Raw genomic sequence first — 20,561 nt, forward strand, 5'->3', positions numbered from 1 at the left:
AAATACAGGGCCTGGTGGTGAAGACAGAGACGCACGAGGCACAGCACAAAAGGTGTGTGGAAAGGCTGGAAGTACTGGAGAATAATTCGAGGAGGAAGAATTTAAGAGTTCTGGGTCTTCCCGAAGGCGCAGAAGGGGCGGACGTCGGGACATATGTGAGCACGATGCTTCACTCGCTAATGGGATCGGAGGCCCCGACGGGCCCTTTGGAGGTGGAGGGAGCTTATCGGGTTTTGGCGCGAAGACCGAAGGCTGGAGAAATACCTCGAGCTATAGTGGTGAGGTTTCTCCGCTACAATGACAGAGAGACGGTCCTCAGATGGGCGAAGAAAACTCGGAGCTGTAGGTGGGAGAACGCGGTGATCCGCGTATACCAGGATTGGAGTGCGGAGGTGGCGAGAATGAGGGCAAGTTTTAATCGGGCTAAGGCGGTGCTTCACAAAAAGATGATCCAGTTTGGAATGTTGCAACCGGCGAGATTGTGGGTCACACACCAAGGGAAGCACCACTACTTTGAGATGGCAGAAGAGGCGTGGACATTCATTGTGGACGAGAAGCTGGAATAGTCTGGCGAGAGAAAGAACTTTTGGGACAAAGTGGTGGGATGATTATGTGGGGCGAGGAAAAAGGGGGGGGGGATGAATTTTCAATTTGTTAATCTTGCGATCCTGTAACTTTTCTCTCTCCCCCATGTTGGGGGGGGGGGGGGGGGGAGTATGAGGAGTTGTGGGCGCCGGCCATTAGGGGCGGGGCCAAGTGGGCCAAGCGGCTTTGTTCCCGCGCTATGGTAATTATGGCGGGAACAGGGACGCAGGAAGGAGGGGGCCTCGCACAGTGGGGGCCGAGGAAAAGGGAGGAAGCCGAGGTCAGCCAGAGTTCGCTGACTTCTGGGAGCAACATGGGGGGTGCAACTACGCTAGAGGGGGATCTAGCGGAGGGGGGGGTGGGGGGGGAGGAGGGGGTTAACTGGGTTGCTGCTGCTAAGGAGAAGGGGGAGCTGTTATGGGATGGGGTGGTTGAGGCGGGAGGGCGCCGTCGGGGGGATACACGGGTACGTGGGAACCGGGTGAGGAGCTGGGTTAAAAAAGGGGATGGCTAGTCGACAAGGGGGGGGGGGTAAAAGAGCCCCCCAACCCGGCTGATCACGTGGAACGTGGGAGGGCTGAACGGGCAGATTAAAAGGGCACGGGTACTCGCACACCTAAAGAAATTAAAGGCAGATGTGGTTATGTTGCAGGAGACGCATCTGAAACCGATAGACCAGGTCAGACTACGTAAAGGATGGATGGGGCAGGTGTTTCATTCGGGTTTAGATGCGAAGAACAGGGGGGTGGCTATCTTAGTGGGGAAACGGGTACTGTTTGAGGCAAAGACAATAGTGGCGGATAGTGGGGGTAGATATGTGATGGTGAGTGGCAGATTGCAAGGGGAGGCGGTGGTTCTGTTGAACGTATACGCCCCGAACTGGGATGATGCAAATTTTATGAGGCGTATGTTGGGACGTATCCCGGACCTGGAGGCGGGAAAGTTGGTAATGGGGGGAGACTTCAATACGGTGCTTGATCCAGGGCTGGACCGGTCGAGGTCCAGGACCGGGAGGAGGCCGGCAGCGGCCAGGGTGCTCAAGGACTTCATGGAGCAGATGGGAGGGGTAGACCCCTGGAGATTTAGTAGGCCTAGGAGTAAGGAGTTCTCATTTTTCTCCCATGTTCACAAAGTATACTCACGGATAGAGGAAAAAGAACAGCACCCACTCTGGAGAATGGATATGGGCTTATTAGCGGATGAGGGGGTATGTTTAAGGGTGAGGGGATGCATCGAAAGGTACTTGGAGCTTAATGACAATGGAGAGGTTCAGGTGGGGGTGGTCTGGGAGGCGTTGAAGGCGGTGGTTAGAGGGGAACTGATATCCATAAGGGCACATAAAGGGAAGCAAGAGGGTAAAGAAAGGGAGCGATTGCTGAAAGAACTTTTGAGGGTGGACAGGCAATATGCAGAGGCACCGGAGGAGGGACTGTACAGGGAAAGACAAAGGCTACATGTGGAATTTGACCTGCTGACCACGGGTAAGGCAGAGGCACAGTGGAGGAGGGCACAGGGTGTACAGTATGAGTATGGAGAGAAGGCGAGTCGGCTACTGGCCCACCAATTGAGGAAGAGGGGAGCAGCGAGGGAGATAGGTGGGGTGAGAGATGAGGAGGGAGAGATGGAACGGGGAGCAGAGTGAACGGGGTGTTCAAGGCATTTTATGAGAGGTTATATAAGGCTCAGCCCCCGGAAGGGAAGGAGGGAATGATGTGTTTCTTGGATCAGCTGGAATTCCCTAAGGTGGAGGAGCAGGAGAGGGCGGGACTGGGAGCACAGATTGAGATGGAGGAGGTGGTAAAAAGGATTGGGAGCATGCAGGCGGGGAAGGCCCCGGGACCGGACGGATTCCCGGTGGAATTTTATAGGAAGTATATGGACTTACTGGCCCTGCTTTTGGCGAGAACCTTTAATGAGGCTAGGGAAAGGGGGCAGTTGCCCCCGACTATGCCGGAGGCAACTGTATCGCTCCTTTTGAAGAAGGAAAAAGACCCGCTGCAGTGTGGGTCCTACAGGCTCATTTCCCTTTTAAATGTAGATGCTAAGCTCCTGGCCAAGGTGATGGCGACGAGGATAGAGGACTGTGTCCCGGGGGTGGTCCACAAGGATCAAACTGGGTTCGTTAAGGGGAGACAGCTGAACACGAACATACGGAGGTTGCAAGGGGTAATGATGATGCCCCCACCAGAGGGGGAGGCGGAGATAGTGGTGGCGATGGACTCCAAGAAAGCATTCGACAGAGTGGAGTGGGATTATCTGTGGGAGGTGCTGAGGAGATTTGGTTTTGGAGAAGGGTATATCGGATGGGTACAGCTGCTGTATAGGGCCCCGGTGGCGAGCGTGGTCACGAACAGACAGAGGTCTGATTACTTCTATCTTCATAGAGGGACGAGGCATGGGTGTCCCCTGTCTCCGTTACTGTTTGCATTGGCGATTGAGCCCCTGGCCATAGCACTGAAGGGCTCCAGGAAGTGGAGGGGAGTACTCAGGGGAGGAGAAGAACACCGGGTATCCTTGTATGCAGATGATTTATTGCTGTATGTTGCGGACCCAGTGGAGGGGATGCCTGAGATAATGCAGACACTCAGGGAGTTTGGGGAATTTTCGGGGTACAAATTGAATATGGGTAAGAGTGAGTTTGTGGTGCATCCGGGGGAGCAGAGCAGGGGAATAGATGACTTACCGCTGAGGAAGGTAACAAGAGATTTCCGGTACTTAGGGATTCAGATAGCCAGGAGTTGGGGAACCTTACATAGGCTTAATTTAACAAGATTAGTGGAACAGATGGAGGAGGATTTTAAGAGATGGGACATGGTGCCCCTGTCACTGGTGGGTAGGGTGCAGGTGGTCAAAATGGTCGTCCTCCCGAGATTCCTCTTTGTGTTTCAGTGCCTTCCAGTGATGGTCACGAAGGCTTTTTTCAAGAGAATTGAGAAAAGTGTCATGAGTTTTGTGTGGGCCAGGAAGACCCCGAGAGTGAGGAGGGGGTTCTTGCAGCGTAGCAGGGATAGGGGGGGGGGCTGGCACTACCGAGCCTAAGTGAATACTACTGGGCTGCCAATATCTCAATGGTGTGTAAGTGGATGGGAGAAGGGGAGGGAGCGGCGTGGAAGAGATTGGAGATGGCGTCCTGCAAGGGAACCAGCCTACAAGCAATGGTGACAGCGCCGTTGCAGCTCTCCCCGAAGAAATACACCACAAGTCCTGTGGTGGTGGCAACACTAAAAATTTGGGGGCAGTGGAGACGACATAGGGGAAGGACGGGAGCCTCGGTGCGGTCCCCGATAAGAAATAACCATAGGTTTGTCCCGGGGAGAATGGATGGGGGATTTGGAGCATGGCAGAGAGCTGGGGTTGTGCAACTGAGAGATCTGTTCGTAGACGGGACGTTTGCGAGTCTGGGAGCGCTGACGGAAAAATATGGGTTGCCCCAAGGGAATGAATTTCGATACATGCAACTGAGGGCTTTTGCGAGGCAGCAGGTGAGGGAATTCCCGCAGCTCCCGATGCAGGAGATTCAAGATAGAGTGATCTCAGGGACATGGGTGGGGGATGGTAGGGTGTCGGATATATACAGGGAAATGAGGGACGAGGGGGAGATCATGGTGGATGAGCTGAAGGGGAAATGGGAAGAAGAGCTGGGGGAAGAGATTGAGGAGGGGCTGTGGGCTGATGCCCTACGTAGGGTAAACTCGTCGTCCTCGTGAGCCAGGCTAAGCCTGATACAATTCAAGGTTTTACACAGGGCGCATATGACCGGAGCAAGGCTCAGTAAATTTTTCGGGGTAGAGGATAGGTGTGGGAGATGCTCGAGAAGCCCAGCAAACCACACCCACATGTTTTGGTCATGTCCGGCACTGCAGGGGTTCTGGGTGGGGGTGGCAAAGGTGCTGTCGAAGGTGGTGGGGGTCCGGGTCGAGCCAGGCTGGGGGTTGGCTATATTTGGGGTTGCAGAAGAGCCAGGAGTGCAGGAGGCGAAGGAGGCTGATGTCTTGGCCTTTGCGTCCCTAGTAGCCCGGCGAAGGATATTGCTTATGTGGAAGGAAGCCAAACCCCCGGGCGTGGAGACCTGGATAAATGACATGGCAGGGTTTATAAAACTAGAACAGATAAAGTTCGCACTAAGGGGTTCGGCTCAAGGGTTCACCAGGCGGTGGCAACCGTTCATTGACTACCTTGCAGAACAATAAAGGAAATGGGAAGGTGGTAGCAGCAACCAGGGGGGGGGGGGGGGGGGGGGGGGGGAGGGCCCGGGCGGGTCCTCAGGGATGCTTGTGTATAGATATTTGTACCAGGTTATGTATATTGGATTGCTTGATTTTATTTTTGGATAGTTATTATTTTTGATATGGCAGTTGCCATTTAGTTTATATATTATTTATTTATTTGTTAAAATGGCCACTGTTATTTATACTGTTTTATTGTTGTAAAAAGGAAAACCTTTGTATTGTTTTGTTTGGCCAAAAAATTTTGAATAAAATATATATTTTTTAAAAAGTGGTCAGGACCAGGGGCACAAAATGCACCACGAAATAGAAAGTGCATGTCAGAAAGGCAAGGTCACAGTGATCATGGGGGACTTTAATATGCAGGTGGACTGGGTAAATAATACTGCCAGTGGACCCAAGGAAAGGGAATTCATTGAATGTTTACAGGAGGACGTTTTGGAACAGCTTGTGATGGAGCCCACGAGGGAACAGGCCATTCTGGACTTAGTGTTATGTAATGAGCCAGACTTGATTAAAGGTCTTAAAGTAAGGGAGCACTTAGGAGGCAGTGATCATAATATGGTCGAATTCAATCTCCAATTTGAAAGAAAGAAGGTAGAATCAGATGTAAAGGTGTGACAGTTAAATAAAGGTAACTACAGGGGCATGAGGGAGGAACTGATGAAAATCGACTGGGAGCAGAGCCTAGTGGGAAAGACAGTAGAACAGCAATGGCAGGAGTTTCTGGGAGTAATTGAGGACACAGTATAGAGGTTCATCCCAAAGAAAAGAAAGGTTATCAGAGGGGGGATTACGCAGCCATGGCTGACAAAGGAAGTTAGGGAATGCATCAAAGCAAAAGAGAAAGCCTATAATGTGGCAAAAAGTAGTGGGAAGTCAGAAGATTGGGAAGGCTACAAAAACAGACAGAGGATAACAAAAAGAGAGATAAGGAAAGAGACGATCAAATTTGAAGGTAGGCTAGCCAGTAACATTAGGAATGATAGTAAAAGTTTCTTTAAATACATTAAAAACAAACAGGAGGCAAAAGTTGACATTGGGCCGCTCCAAAATGACGCTGGTAATTTTGTGATGGGAGACAAGGAAATAGCTGAGGAACTGAATAAGTACTTTGCGTCAGTCTTCACAGTAGAAGACATGAGTAATATCCCAACAATTCCGGAGAGTCAGGGGGCAGAGTTGAATATGGTAGCCATCACAAAGGAGAAAGTGCTAGAGAAACTAAGAGGTCTAAAAATTGATAAATCCCCGGGCCCAGATGGGCTACATCCTAGAGTTCTAAAGGAGATAGCTGAAGAAATAGTGGAGGCGTTAGTTATGATCTTTCAAAAGTCACTGGAATCAGGGAAAGTCCCAGAGGATAGGAAAATCGCTGTTGTAACCCCCCTGTTCAAGAAGGGAACAAGGAAAAAGATGGAAAATTATAGGCCAATTAGCCTAACCTCGGTTGTTGGCAAGATTCTAGAATCCATTGTTAAGGGTGAGATTTCTAAATTCTTGGAAGTGCAGGGTCGGATTAGGACACGTCAGCATGGATTTAGTAAGGGGAGGTCGTGCCTGACAAACCTGTTAGAGTTCTTTGAAGAGATAACAAATAGGTTAGACCAAGGAGAGCCAATGGATGTTATCTATCTTGACTTCCAAAAGGCCTTTGATAAGGTGCCTCACGGGAGACTGCTGAGTAAAATAAGGGCCCATGGTATTCGAGGCAAGTGACTAACATGGATTGACGATTGGCTGTCAGGCAGAAGGCAGAGAGTTGGGATAAAAGGTTCTTTTTCGGAATGGCAACCGGTGACGAGTGGTGTCCCGCAGGGTTCAGTGTTGGGGCCACAGCTGTTCTCTTTATATATTAACGATCTAGATGACGGGTCTGAGGGCATTCTGGCTAGGTTTGCCGATGATACAAAGATAGGTGGAGGGGCAGGTAGTATGGAGGAGGTGGGGAGGCTGCAGAAAGATTTAGACAGTTTAGGAGAGTGGTCTAAGAAATGGCTGATGAAATTCAACGTGGGCAAGTGCGAGGTCTTGCACTTTGGAAAAAAGAATAGAGGCGTGGACTATTTTCTAAACGGTGACAAAATTCATAATGCTGAAGTGCAAAGGGACTTGGGAGTCCTAGTCCAGGATTCTCTAAAGGTAAACTTGCAGGTTGAGTCCGTAATTAAGAAAGCAAATGCAATGTTGTCATTCATCTCAAGAGGCTTGGAATATAAAAGCAGGGATGTACTTCTGAAGCTTTATAAAGCATTAGTTAGGCACCATTTAGAATACTGTGAGCAATTTTGGGCCCCACACCTCAGGAAGGACATACTAGCACTGGAGCGGGTCCAGCGGAGATTCACACGGATGATCCCAGGAATGGTAGGCCTAACATACGATGAACGTCTGAGGATCCTGGGATTATATTCATTGGAGTTTAGGAGGTTGAGGGGAGATCTAATAAAAACTTACAAGATAATGAATGGCTTAGTTAGGGTGGATGTAGGGAAGTTGTTTCCATTAGCAGGGGAGACTAGGACCCGGGGGCACAGCCTTAGAATAAAAGGGAGTCACTTTAGAACAGAGATGAGGAGAAATTTCTTCAGCCAGAGAGTGGTGGGTCTGTGGAATTCATTGCCACAGAGGGCGGTGGAGGCCAGGACGTTGAGTGTCTTTAAGACAGAAGTTGATAAATTCTTGATTTCTCGAGGAATTAAGGGCTATGGAGAGAGAGCGGGTAAATGGAGTTGAAATCAGCCATGATTGAATGGTGGAGTGGACTCGATGGGCCGAATGGCCTTTCTTCCGCTCCTATGTCTTATGGTCTTCTAGCCTACTGGCTAGGATTTTGAAATCTGCGTTCAGCAGTGAGATGGGTCTGTATGACCCACATTCCGTTGGGTCTTTATCTTTCTTAGGTGTCAGCAAGATTGAGGCCTCTGCTAGCGTGGGTGGCAGTGTGCCCCTAGCTAGCGGGTCTGTCAACATCACTCTACTCAGTTGATCAACACCCACATTTTCTTTTCTTTTTAAAATATTTTTATTCTCCTCCTTTTTCACATTTTCTCCCAAATTTACACCCACCAACAAGAAACAATAATCAGTAACAAATATGTCAATCCCCATATCAATAACAACGATCCCATCCTCCCACCAAACCCCAAACATTAGCCCGCATGTTCACATAAACAACTAACAAAAAGGAATCAGGAATCACCCATGGTCACCATTAACACACACAGCCCCCCTCCCCCCCAACCCTCCCACCCATCTCCCCCAACTAAGGTTCCATGTTATCCAGTTCTTGAAAGTGCATAATGAATAATGCCCATGACTTGTAGAACCCCTCTGTCCTTCCCCTCAGTTCAAACTTAACCTTCTCAAGAGTCAAGAATTCCAACAGGTCCCCCCGCCACGCCAGGGCACAGTGTGGAGAGGCTGCTCTCCATCCCACCAGGTTCCGCCTTCGGGCGATCAACAAGGCGAAGGCTACGATATCTGCCTCCACACCAGTTTCCAACCCTGGATGGTCCGACAGCCCGAATATGGCCTCCCGGGGACCTGGGTCCAGTTTCACATGCACCACCTTGGAAATTACCCTAAAAACCTCCTTCCGGTAATCCTCTAGACAGGACCAAAACGTTTGAACATGATTAGCGCCCCCCGCAACGCTCACACACATCTTCTACTCCTTCAAAGAATCGGCTCATCCTCGCCCTTGTGAGGTGTGCTCTGTACTCACACATGAGGTGGAGGCATTTACTCTCCGGAGCACCTCACACCAGACCCCCTCCTCTACAACCTCTCCCAACTCTTCCGCCCACTTTGCTTTGATCCCTTCCAGTGGTGCCTTATCCCCTTCCAAAATAGTTCCGTACACCGCTGACACTACCCCCTTCTCCAGTCCCCTTGTTGTCAGCATTTCCTCCAGCAATGCAGAGGCCGGTTCCTCCGGGAAACTCTGTATCTCCTTTCTGGCAAAATCACGAACCTGCATGTATCTAAACAGTTTTCCCTGCTGCAGCCCATACTTCGCTTCCTGCTCCTTCAATCCTGCAAACCGACCCCTAAGAAACAAATCTTTTAGCGTCTAAATCCCCTTCTCTTCCCATTTCCAGAAATTTCCATCCCACCTCCCTGGCTCAAATCTGTGGTTCCCCCAAATTGGCATTTCCCTTGACCCTGCCCCCAACCCGAAGTGTTGGCGAAACTGCCTCCAGATTTTCAATAAAGCTATTATTACCGGACTCCCTGAGTATTTCCCCGGAGCTATCGGGAGCGGCGCTGTTGCTAGTGCTTTCAGTGATCAACACCCACATTTTCAACTGGGCTATTGGCATCATCTTCTAATTTGGTAAAGACAGAAGCAAAGTACTCATTTAGTACCACTGCCATACCTTCCACTTCAGTGAGCAGTTTACCCTGCTTGTCCCTGATGGGCCCCATTCTATCCTTCACTAATCTTTTACCAATAATACGTTTGAAGAACATTTGATATCTGGGGCAGCACGGTAGCACAAGTGATTAGCATTGTGGCTTCACAGCGCCAGGGTCCTAGGTTCGATTTCCTGCTGGGTCACTGACTGTGCGGAGTCTGCACGTTCTCCCAGTGTCTGCGTGGGTTTCCTCCGGTTTCCTCCCACAGTCCAAAGACGTGCAGGTTAGGTGGATTGGCCTTGATAAATTGCCCTTAGTGATCAAAAAAGGTTGGGAGGGGTTATTGGGTTACAGGGATAGGGTGGAAGTGAGGGCTTAAGTGGGTCGGTGCAGACTCGATGGACCGAATGGCCTCCTTCTGCACTGTATGTTCTATGTTTTAGCAGACATCCTTTCCTCATGCTTCCTCTTAGCCTTCCTTATTCCAGCCTGAGCCTCTCTCCATCAGATCAGTCCAAAGATGTGCAAGTTAGGTGGACTGGACATACTAAATTGCCCCTTAGTCCAAGTATGCGGGGGCTGCGTGGGGTGCTCTTTCAAAGGGTGGGTGCAGATTCAATGGGCCTCATGGCCTCATTCTGCACTGTAGGGATTTTATGGGCTGGATTTGCCTGCCCCGCCCACTGCAGGAATGCCAACAGCGAGCCGCGTACAATAGAGAACTCCATTGATCTCGGGCGGGATTTTCCAGTCATTGGGCGGACGCGCCCTATGATTCTATGAGATACTCTTCCTGATATGCCTCTTTTTTCTTCCTTATTTTATCATCAATGTCCTTAGTCATCCAGGGTTCTCTAGCTTTGGATACCCCGTATTTATTTCTCATGGGTACGACCTAGCTTGCACCCTATTCATCTCTCCTTTGAAAGTCTCCCATTTTTCATCCACTGTTTTATCCACCAAAATGCATTTCCAATGAACCTGCTTCAGTTCAATTTTTAGACCCCTAAAATTTGCACATTTGTCCTTGACTGACTTGTATCCTTTTCCAACTTATTATTGAATTGTATTATATTATGATTGCTGCTTCCCAACGGCTCCCCCACTGTGATGTTCTCTACCTACCCTGCCTCATTTTCTAGAACCAGATCCAGCACAACTTGCTTCCTGGTAGGACTGGAAATGTACTGTTCCAGAAAGTTCCCCTGCACACACTGCAGGAATTGCTCCCCTACCATGCCTCACACTCTACCTTTTTCCAGTCTACCTTAGGGTAATTGAAATCCCAAACTATCATAACCCTACTTGCCCTGCAGATTTCCATAATCTGTTTACAACTGCTCTCTTCCACTTCCTCCCCACTATTTGGAGGTCTCTATAATAAATACCCACAAGATCCTTCTTAAGATCCAGGACAGCATGGTAGCATAGTGGTTAGCACCATGGCTTCACAGCGCCAGGATCCCAGGTTCGATTCCCGCTTGGGTCACTGTCTGTGCGGAGTCTGCACATTCTCCCAATGTCTGCGTGGGTTTTCTCTTGGTGCTCCGGTTTCCTCCCACAGTCCAAGGATGTGTAGGTTAGGTGGATTGGCCATGCTAAATTGCCCTTAGGTTAGATGGGGTTGTGTATCCAGTCCTGTTCTGGCTTGAGCCACATTTCTGTCAATGCTACTATGTCATATGCAGAGCAATTTCTGCTTTGAGTTCCCCAATTTTGTTCACTATACTCCGTGCATTTACATACATACAATTTAACCTGCCCTGGGTCAGCACGGTGGCACAGTGGTTAGCACTGCTGCTCACCGCGCCAGGGACCCGGGTTCAATTCCGGCCTCGGGTGACTGTGTGGAGTTTGCACTTTCTCCCCATGTCTGTGTGGGATTCCTCTGCGTGAAGCAACATGGAAAATTGAGGCTGCAGAGGTGTGGATTTTGAGGTGAATGATGAAATTATCTTGGACGAAACACATTACCAGTGAAGGGAAAAAAAATGAGACCAATAGAACTCTGTTGACCGAGCTCAGGGAGAAATAGTTGGAATTTCTTAGGCACATAATAAGAAATTTTGATTTCGAAAGTTTAATGGCAGCAGGGGCATGGGAACCTGGATTGTAGTTTTAGGGTAAGAGAGAATGAGAGTATAGAGGTCAGGAGCACAGATTTGACGTCGCAGGAGGGGGCCAGCGTTCAGGTAGGTGGTTTGAAGTGTGTCTACTTCAATGCCAGGAGTATACGAAACAAGGTAGGGGAACTGGCAGCGTGGGTTGGTACCTGGGACTTCGATGTTGTGGCCATTTCGGAGACATGGATAGAGCAGGGACAGGAATGGATGTTGCAGGTTCCGGGGTTTAGGTGTTTTAGTAAGCTCAGAGAAGGAGGCAAAAGAGGGGGAGGTGTGGCGCTGCTAGTCAAGAGCAGTATTACGGTGGCGGAGAGGATGCTAGATGGGGACTCTTCCGAGGTAGTATTGGCTGAAGTTAGAAACAGGAAAGGAGAGGTCACCCTGTTGGGAGTTTTTTTATAGGCCTCCTAATAGTTCTAGGGATGTAGAGGAAAGGATGGCGAAGATAATTCTGGATATGAGCGAAAGTAACAGGGTAGTTATTATGGGAGACTTTAACTTTCCAAATATTGACTGGAAAATATATAGTTCGAGTACAATAGATGGGTCGTTTTTTGTACAGTGTGTGCAGGAGGGTTTCCTGAAACAATATGTTGACAGGCCAACAAGAGGCGAGGCCACGTTGGATTTGGTTTTGGGTAATGAACCAGGCCAGGTGTTGGATTTGGAGGTAGGAGAGCACTTTGGGGACATTGACCACAATTCGGTGACGTTTACGTTAATGATGGAAAGGGATAAGTATACACCGCAGGGCAAGAGTTATAGCTGGGGGAAGGGCAATTATGATGCCATTAGACGTGACTTGGGGGGGATAAGGTGGAGAAGTAGGCTGCAAGTGTTGGGCACACTGGATAAGTGGGGCTTGTTCAAGGATCAGCTACTGCGTGTTCTTGATAAGTATGTACCGGTCAGACAGGGAGGAAGGCGTCGAGCGAGGGAACCGTGGTTTACCAAGGAAGTGGAATCTCTTGTTAAGAGGAAGAAGAAGGCCTATGTGAAGATGAAGTGTGAAGTTTCGGTTGGGGCGATGGATAGTTACAAGGTAGCGAGGAAGGATCTAAAGAGAGAGCTAAGACGAGCAAGGAGGGGACATGAGAAGTCTTTGGCAGGAAGGATCAAGGAAAACCCAAAAGCTTTCTATAGGTATGTCAGGAATAAGCGAATGACTAGGGAAAGAGTAGGACCAGTCAAGGACAGGGATGGGAAATTGTGTGTGGAGTCTGAAGAGATAGGCGAGATACTAAATGAATATTTTTCGTCAGTATTCACTCAGGAAAAAGATAATGTTGTGGAGGAGAATGCTGAGCCCCAGGCTAATAGAATAGATGGCATTGAGGTACGTAGGGAAGAGGTGTTGGCAATTCTGGACAGGCTGAAAATAGATAAGTCCCCGGGACCTGATGGGATTTATCCTAGGATTCTATGGGAGGCCAGGGAAGAGATTGCTGGACCTTTGGCTTTGATTTTTATGTCATCATTGGCTACAGGAATAGTGCCAGAGGACTGGAGGACAGCAAATGTGGTCCCTTTGTTCAAAAAGGGGAGCAGAGACAACCCCGGCAACTATAGACCGGTGAGCCTCACGTCTGTAGTGGGTAAAGTCTTGGAGGGGATTATAAGGGACAAGATTTATAATCATCTAGATAGGAATAATATGATCAGGGATAGTCAGCATGGCTTTGTGAAGGGTAGGTCATGCCTCACAAACCTTATTGAGTTCTTTGAGAAGGTGACTGAACAGGTAGACGAGGGTAGAGCAGTTGATGTGGTGTATATGGATTTCAGCAAAGCGTTTGATAAGGTTCCCCACGGTAGGCTATTGCAAAAAATACGGAGGCTGGGGATTGAGGGTGATTTAGAGATGTGGATCAGAAATTGGCTAGCTGAAAGAAGACAGAGGGTGGTGGTTGATGGGAAATGTTCAGAATGGAGTACAGTCACAAGTGGAGTACCACAAGGATCTGTTCTGGGGCCGTTGCTGTTTGTCATTTTTATCAATGACCTAGAGGAAGGCGCAGAAGGGTGGGTGAGTAAATTTGCAGACGATACTAAAGTCGGTGGTGTTGTCGATAGTGTGGAAGGATGTAGCAGGTTACAGAGGGATATAGATAAGCTGCAGAGCTGGGCTGAGAGGTGGCAAATGGAGTTTAATGTAGAGAAGTGTGAGGTGATTCACTTTGGAAGGAATAACAGGAATGCGGAATATTTGGCTAATGGTAAAGTTCTTGAAAGTGTGGATGAGCAGAGGGATCTAGGTGTCCATGTACATAGATCCCTGAAAGTTGCCACCCAGGTTGATAGGGTTGTGAAGAAGGCCTATGGAGTGTTGGCCTTTATTGGTAGAGGGATTGAGTTCCGGAGTCGGAAGGTCATGTTGCAGCTGTACAGAACTCTGGTACGGCCGCATTTGGAGTATTGCGTACAGTTCTGGTCACCGCATTATAGGAAGGACGTGGAGGCTTTGGAGCGGGTGCAGAGGAGATTTACCAGGATGTTGCCTGGTATGGAGGGAAAATCTTATGAGGAAAGGCTGACGGACTGGAGGTTGTTTTCGTTGGAGAGAAGAAGGTTAAGAGGAGACTTAATAGAGGCATACAAAATGATCAGGGGGTTGGATAGGGTGGACAGTGAGAGCCTTCTCTCATGGATATGGCTGACACGAGGGGACATAACTTTAAACTGAGGGGTAATAGATATAGGACAGAGGTAGGTTCTTTACGCAAAGAGTAGTGAGGCCGTGGAATGCCCTACCTGCTACAGTAGTGAACTCGCCAACATTGAGGGCATTTAAAAGTTTATTGGATAAACATATGGATGATAATGGCATAGTGTAGGTTAGATGGCTTTTGTTTCGGTGCAACATCGTGGGCCGAAGGGCCTGTACTGCGCTGTATTGTTCTATGTTCTATGTAGATCAATGATAAAAGAGAACAACCAAGAGCCTCACAAAATGGATGAAAAAACCACCAAGGAAGATCCATAGAATCCCTACAGTGCAGGAGGCCTTTTGGCTCAGAGTCTGCACTGACCCTCTGAAAGAGCACCCTACTTAGGCCCATTCCCTGCCTTATCCCTGAAACCTTACCTAACCTGCACATCCCTGGACCCGAACGTGCAATTTTACCATGGCCAATCCACCTAACTTGCACATCCTTGGACTGTGGGGGGAAACAGGAGCACCCAGAGGAGACCACGCAGACCCAGACCATGGGGACAACGTGCAAACCCCAGTCACCTAAGGTTGGAATCAAACCAATGAACCTGGCTCTGTGAGGCTGATGCAACCATCAATTCACTCGAAGACATGAGGAGAAGTAAACCGTGGTTTTAATCAGCTTAGAACTGTGCCTGCCTGCGACTGAAGGCGGCCCCGCAGGTCAGCTGCTCTTATACTTCCTCTAAAGGGGTGGAGCAATGGGCGGAGGCCATACATGCCCCAACATATCCCCCTGTGGGTGAAGCCACACAATGGTCCATAGGTGGAGCCCACATGGTTAATAACATAACATAATACAGTGCACTGGTGAATTATCAATTCACCACAGAGGCATCAGTGCTAACCACTGTGACGCCCTTCTGATATGATCCACGCCCTCAGAGCAAGGTTGACGTAGGCGTCCAGGGTCGCCAATGCCCTCTCAGGGCATGGAGCCCGAGAGAGAGTGTGTAATTGCACCGCCCTGATCCAGGTTCATTCCCACCGGCCAGGTGCGAGGTGAGGAGCACCTCCCGTACGGCTGGGGGCGCTCCAGAGTCACAGCGTCTCTATGGAAACGGCCGATTCCACCAACCCAACGCTCTCAGCAAACTTCACCATAAAACGATCAAATAAATTGAAGAAAACCTCACTCCCCCACGGTGTGAGAGATTAAAATAAAACAGCCGATCAATAACACATTTCCTCATCTTTTGCCCGGCTTCCTGCCGCGGCATTTTAAATCAAAGTTTCCAGTATCTCGGGGAACAGACAAATCAACCTCAAACCGTACAAATTAGTACTAATAATAATTTCCCATTACATTATTATTATTTAAGATTTTAATTACATTAGAATAGAAGCACGTTACTGGTAAATATCAATTTAATTTAATGTTAAAGGGCTGAATCCCTCATCATCGCCAGGTTCAAACGCATCACAAAAAGTAGCTGCCAGCACTCATCATATTCCCATGACAAACTGGGACAGTTAATTCAATAATAAACACACAGATAATCAGCGGGGTGAAATTAAACCTCAACAATAATAAAACTTGTTTTCATTCTCATTTCGGGGCCGCGTCGCCGTAACTTACCGCCTCCCTGGCTTGGTGCGCAGTTTTTAACGTTTGGTAGGAGAGTTCCAGCGACATTGTCTTGGTTTCAATACTTTCTTCGCCTTTTGCGCTCTTGATGTTTTTACATTAAAACATTGAGGGGGGGATTAAGGCGGAGAGCCAATGGGTCCCTGGCGAGTGATTGACGTGATTATAAACCAATCACATTCTCCTGGCAGCTTGCTGGCGATGCCCTGTCCAATCAGCGGTGACCATCGGAATAGGCGGGACTCTAATGATTGACGGTTTGGAGGGTGGGCGATGGGCTTGTTTGAAACTGTAGGCAAAGAGGGAGGGAAAAGCCATTTGAAGCATGTTATTCGGTGCCTCTGACACAGTTACATTGAACCTCCCGCACAAAACCATTCTATTCAAGCCCAACCAGTCAATGCCTTGCACCCATACTGCACATCAGTCTCCTCAGACCTTACTTCTCCTCAGACCTAAGGTCTCTTCAGACCTGACCCATCAGAAGCCAGTGATGTGGTTTATTTGGACTTTCAAAGGGCTTTGGGAAAAGTCCCGCGTGTAAAATTAAAGCACGTGGGATTGAGATGGATAGAAAACTGGCAGACAGGAGACAAAAAGTAGGAATTAATGGGACTTTTTCAAATTGTCAGGCAGTGACGAGTGGGGTACCACAGGGATTGGTGCTAGGACCCCAGCTATTCACAGAATAAGTGGTGAAGGTACAAAATGTAATGTCTCCAAATTTGCAAATGACACAAAGTTGGGTGGGAGGGTGAGCTGTGAGGAGGATGCAGAGATCCTTCAGTGTGATTTGGACAAGTTGAGTGAGTGGGCAAATGAATGGCAGATGAAATGAAATGAAATGAAAAGATATAGTATAATTTGGATAAATGCGAGGTTATCCACTTTGCTAGCAAAAACAAGAAGTCAGACTATTATCTGAATGACCCAAATTAGAAGCGGGAACTCTGCGACAAGACCTGGGTGTCCTCATACACCATTCACTGAAGGTAAGCATGCAGGTACAGCAGGCAGTAAAGAGGCAAATGGTATGCTGGCCTTCATTGTTAGAGGATTCAAATGCAGGAGCAGGGATGTTGTGTTGTAATTATACATGGCCTTTGTGAAGCCACACCTGTCATGATATTCAGGTAAACATCATGGTACAAACATACATACATACTGATGGACAGATCAACAGACCAATCAACACACACACAACACCACAGCCAATCACAGGCAAAAGCATACACACTACAAAACAGGGAACACAACACTTCCCAGGCATTCCAGCAGGAGACAGCTCAGGGCACAGAGCTCACAGCAAGCCACTCAGACATCCACCATGTGCTGAGTGCCACTCCAAGATAGTATTTGGAATAGGTCCACAGATTCAAGGGTTATGATCGAACCTCAGTAACCAGTTTACCACTGTAAATAAATGTTAGTAATAAAACTGAGTTGTACCATTCGCAACCGTGTTGGTTCGTCTGTGTAGCAGAGTGCCCAACACATCAATACCTGGAATATTATGTGCAGTTTTGGTCTCCTTATCTGAGGAAGAATGTTCTTGCTACAGAGAAAGTACAGTGAAGGTTTATCAGACTGGTTCCTGGGATGGCAAGACTGATGTATGAGGAGAGATTGAGTCAATTAGGATTGTATTCACTGGAGTTCAGGAGAAGGGGGAGATCTCATAGAAACCGATAAAATTCTAACAGGACTAGACAGAGTAGATGCAAGAAGGATGTTCCCAATGGTGCGAGTGTCCAGAACCAGGGGTCACAGTCTGAGGAGAAAGGGGTAGACCATTTAGGACAGAGATTAGGATAAATTTCTTCACCCAGTGCATGGTGAGCCTCTGGAATTCATTACCACAGGAAATTGTTGAGGCCAAAACAGTGGATGTTTTCAAGAAGCAGTTAGATATCGCACTTGCAGCAAAGGGGATCAAAGGATATGGTAGGACAGTGGGATTAGGCTATTGAGTTGGATGATCAGCCATGATCATAATGAATGGTGGTGAAACAGGCTCTAAGGGCCGAATGGCCTCCTTTTGAGTCTATTTTCGGTTTCACCTCATCCTTCGCTTACCTTTCCACTCATTTTCTTGTCAAATTTCCGCTTACATGCTATTCTGCTCAACTGTTTTATGTTCTGAAGAAGAGTCATGCCATCTGGAAACGTTAACTCTGTTTCTCGCTACACAGATGCTGCCAGACCGGCTGGTTTTTTTTCAGCATTTTCTGTTTTTAATTTCAGATTTCCAGCATCTGTCTGTATTTTGCTTTATATCACCCGGTGACAAATTCCACATTCTAGCGTCTCGCTCGTTAAAGGTGGTTTCTTCTAAGTTTCTCTTTGTATTTATTAGTGACCATCTTATATTTAATCATCCATTTTGCAAGTCCCATAACCATCACCTTGCACCATCATCACTTTTGTTGTTTAACCTCTCCTGTCTTCCAATCTATTGCAAATCTTCCAGTTTGTTCTCTTGGTGTAAGTTTGACTGGCTCTGAGCAAGGTTGGGCATCGGTGACTGACATTATTCAAACAGTAAAGAACTGTTTAAATGAGATGAAGGTGATGACCCACAGATCCAAGACTACCCAAAACCTACTTCTTCCTCCACATCTGCCATACCAAACCTAACTTCCCCAGATTTAATGCAAGATTTAAAGTTTTTTTTCAATTATTCATGCAGCACTCATAACAAAATGGATGCATTGAGAACGCAAATAGAAATGAATGGGTGTGGGGCACAACAGAAATTCATCCCATGGAGGAGGAAACATGCGAAGGGGAGGATATGGCATCCATGGCTGATGAGGGAAGTCAAGGACAGCATAAAAGAAAAAGAAAAAGCATACAAAGTGGCGAGGATTAGTGGGAAGACAGAGGATTGGGAAGCCTTTAAAAGCGAGCAGAGGACAACTAAAAATACAATAAGGGGGGAGAAGATGAAATATGAGTGCAAGCGAGTTAATAATATAAAGGAAGATAGGAAGAGTTTTTTCAATATATAAAAGCTAAGAGAGAGCAAAAATAGATACTGAACCACTTGAAAAAGTGGCTGGAGAAGTAATAATAGAAATGGCAGAGGAACTGAATAATTACTTTCCATCAGTCTTCACGGTGGAAGACTCCAGTGGGATGCAAGAGCTCCAGGAGAATCAGAGAGCAGAGGTGAGTGTAGTGACCATCACTAAGGAGAAGGTTCTGGTGAAACTGAAAGGTCTGAAGGTGGATAAATCACCTGGACCGGATAGACTACACCCCAGGGTTCTAAAAGAGATAGCGGAGGAGATTGTGGAGGCATTGGTGGCGATCTTTCAGGAATCGCTGCAGGCAGGAAAGGTCCCAGAGGACTGGAAAGTGGCTAATGTAACACCGCTATTTAAGAAGGGAGGGAGGCAGAAGTTGGGAAATTATAGGCCAGTTAGCCTGACTTCAGTCACTGGTAAGATTTTAGGGTCCATTATTTTTTTATTTTTTTTAATATTTTATTGAAAATTTTTGGTCAACCATCACAGTACATTGTGTATCCTTCACACAATAATATAACAGTATAAATAACAATGACATGTTTTCTAAACAAAGAATAAATAATATATAACAAAAACGAAAACTAAAACTAAATGGCAACTGCCTTGTCTCAGATAAACACTCTCCAAAAATATGATTTAACAGTCCAATATACAATTATTTATAGCAACGACCTATACATATTATACATATATATTAATAATCCTGAGCTTCCTTCTGGTTCCTCCCCCCCCCCCCCCCCCCCCCCCCCCCCCCCCCCCCCCCCCCCCCCCACCCCCGGGCTGCTGCTGCTGCCTTCTTCGTTTCCATTCCCTCTATCTTTCTGTGAGGTATTCGACGAACGGTTGCCACCGCCTGGTGAACCCTTGAGCCGATCCCCTTAGGATGAACTTGATCCGTTCCAGCTTTATAAACCCTGCCATGTCATTTATCCAGGTCTCCACCCCCAGGGGCTTGGCTTCCTTCCACATCAACAGTATCCTGCGCCGGGCTACTAGGGGCGCAAAGGCCAAAACATCGGCCTCTCTCGCCTCCTGCACTCCCGGCTCTTGTGCAACCCCAAATATAGCCAACCCCCAGCTTGGTTCGACCTGGACCCCCACTACTTTCGAAAGCACCTTTGTCACCCCCACCCAGAACCCCTGTAGTGCCGAACATGACCAGAACATGTGGGTGTGATTCGCTGGGCTTCTCGAGCATCTCGCACACCTATCCTCCACCCCAAAAAATTTACTGAGCCGTGCTCCAGTCATATGCGCCCTGTGTAACACCTTAAATTGAATCAGGCTTAGCCTGGCACACGAGGACGATGAGTTTACCCTACTTAGGGCATCCGCCCACAGCCCCTCCTCAATCTCCTCCCCCAGCTCTTCTTCCCATTTCCCTTTCAGCTCATCTACCATAATCTCCCCCTCGTCCCTCATTTCCCTATATATATCTGACACCTTACCGTCCCCCACCCATGTCTTTGAGATTACTCTGTCCTGCACCTCATGCGTCGGGAGCTGCGGGAATTCCCTCACCTGCTGCCTCGCAAAAGCCCTCAGTTGCATATATCGGAATGCATTCCCTTGGGGCAACCCATATTTCTCGGTCAGCGCTCCCAGACTTGCGAACTTCCCATCTACAAACAGATCTTGCAGTTGCGTTACTCCTGCTCTTTGCCATATTCCAAATCCCCCATCCATTCTCCCCGGGGCAAACCTGTGGTTATTTCTTATCGGGGACCCCACCAAGGCTCCCGTCTTTCCCCTATGCCGTCTCCACTGTCCCCAAATTTTCAAAGTCGCCACCACCACCGGGCTTGTGGTGTATTTCTTCGGTGAGAACGGCAATGGGGCCGTCACCATAGCTTGTAGGCTAGTCCCCCTACAGGACGCCCTCTCTAATCTCTTCCACGCCGCTCCCTCCTCTTCTCCCATCCACTTACTCAC

The 20,561-nt window shown here is 48.1% G+C and overlaps 1 protein-coding gene across 5 annotated transcripts in view; it reads right to left on the minus strand.

Annotated features, from left to right (window-relative positions):
• Positions 1-15,721, minus strand: part of katnal2 (katanin p60 subunit A-like 2) — a 179,097-nt gene extending 163,376 nt beyond the window's left edge. For 4 of the 5 annotated variants that reach the window (XM_072497461.1, XM_072497460.1, XM_072497462.1 and 1 more), the window contains exon 1: positions 15,589-15,721. In XM_072497461.1, coding sequence (XP_072353562.1) covers positions 15,589-15,645 — 57 coding nt within the window. In that variant the 5' untranslated portion in view covers positions 15,646-15,721. The remainder of the gene's footprint in view (positions 1-15,588) is intronic. The other variant, XM_072497459.1, reaches the window with a different exon arrangement.
• Between the last annotated feature and the right edge of the window lie 4,840 nt (positions 15,722-20,561).

The sequence above is a fragment of the Scyliorhinus torazame genome, chromosome 3 (genome assembly GCF_047496885.1).
Source record: "Scyliorhinus torazame isolate Kashiwa2021f chromosome 3, sScyTor2.1, whole genome shotgun sequence".
Classification (NCBI taxonomy): Eukaryota; Metazoa; Chordata; class Chondrichthyes; order Carcharhiniformes; family Scyliorhinidae; genus Scyliorhinus; species Scyliorhinus torazame.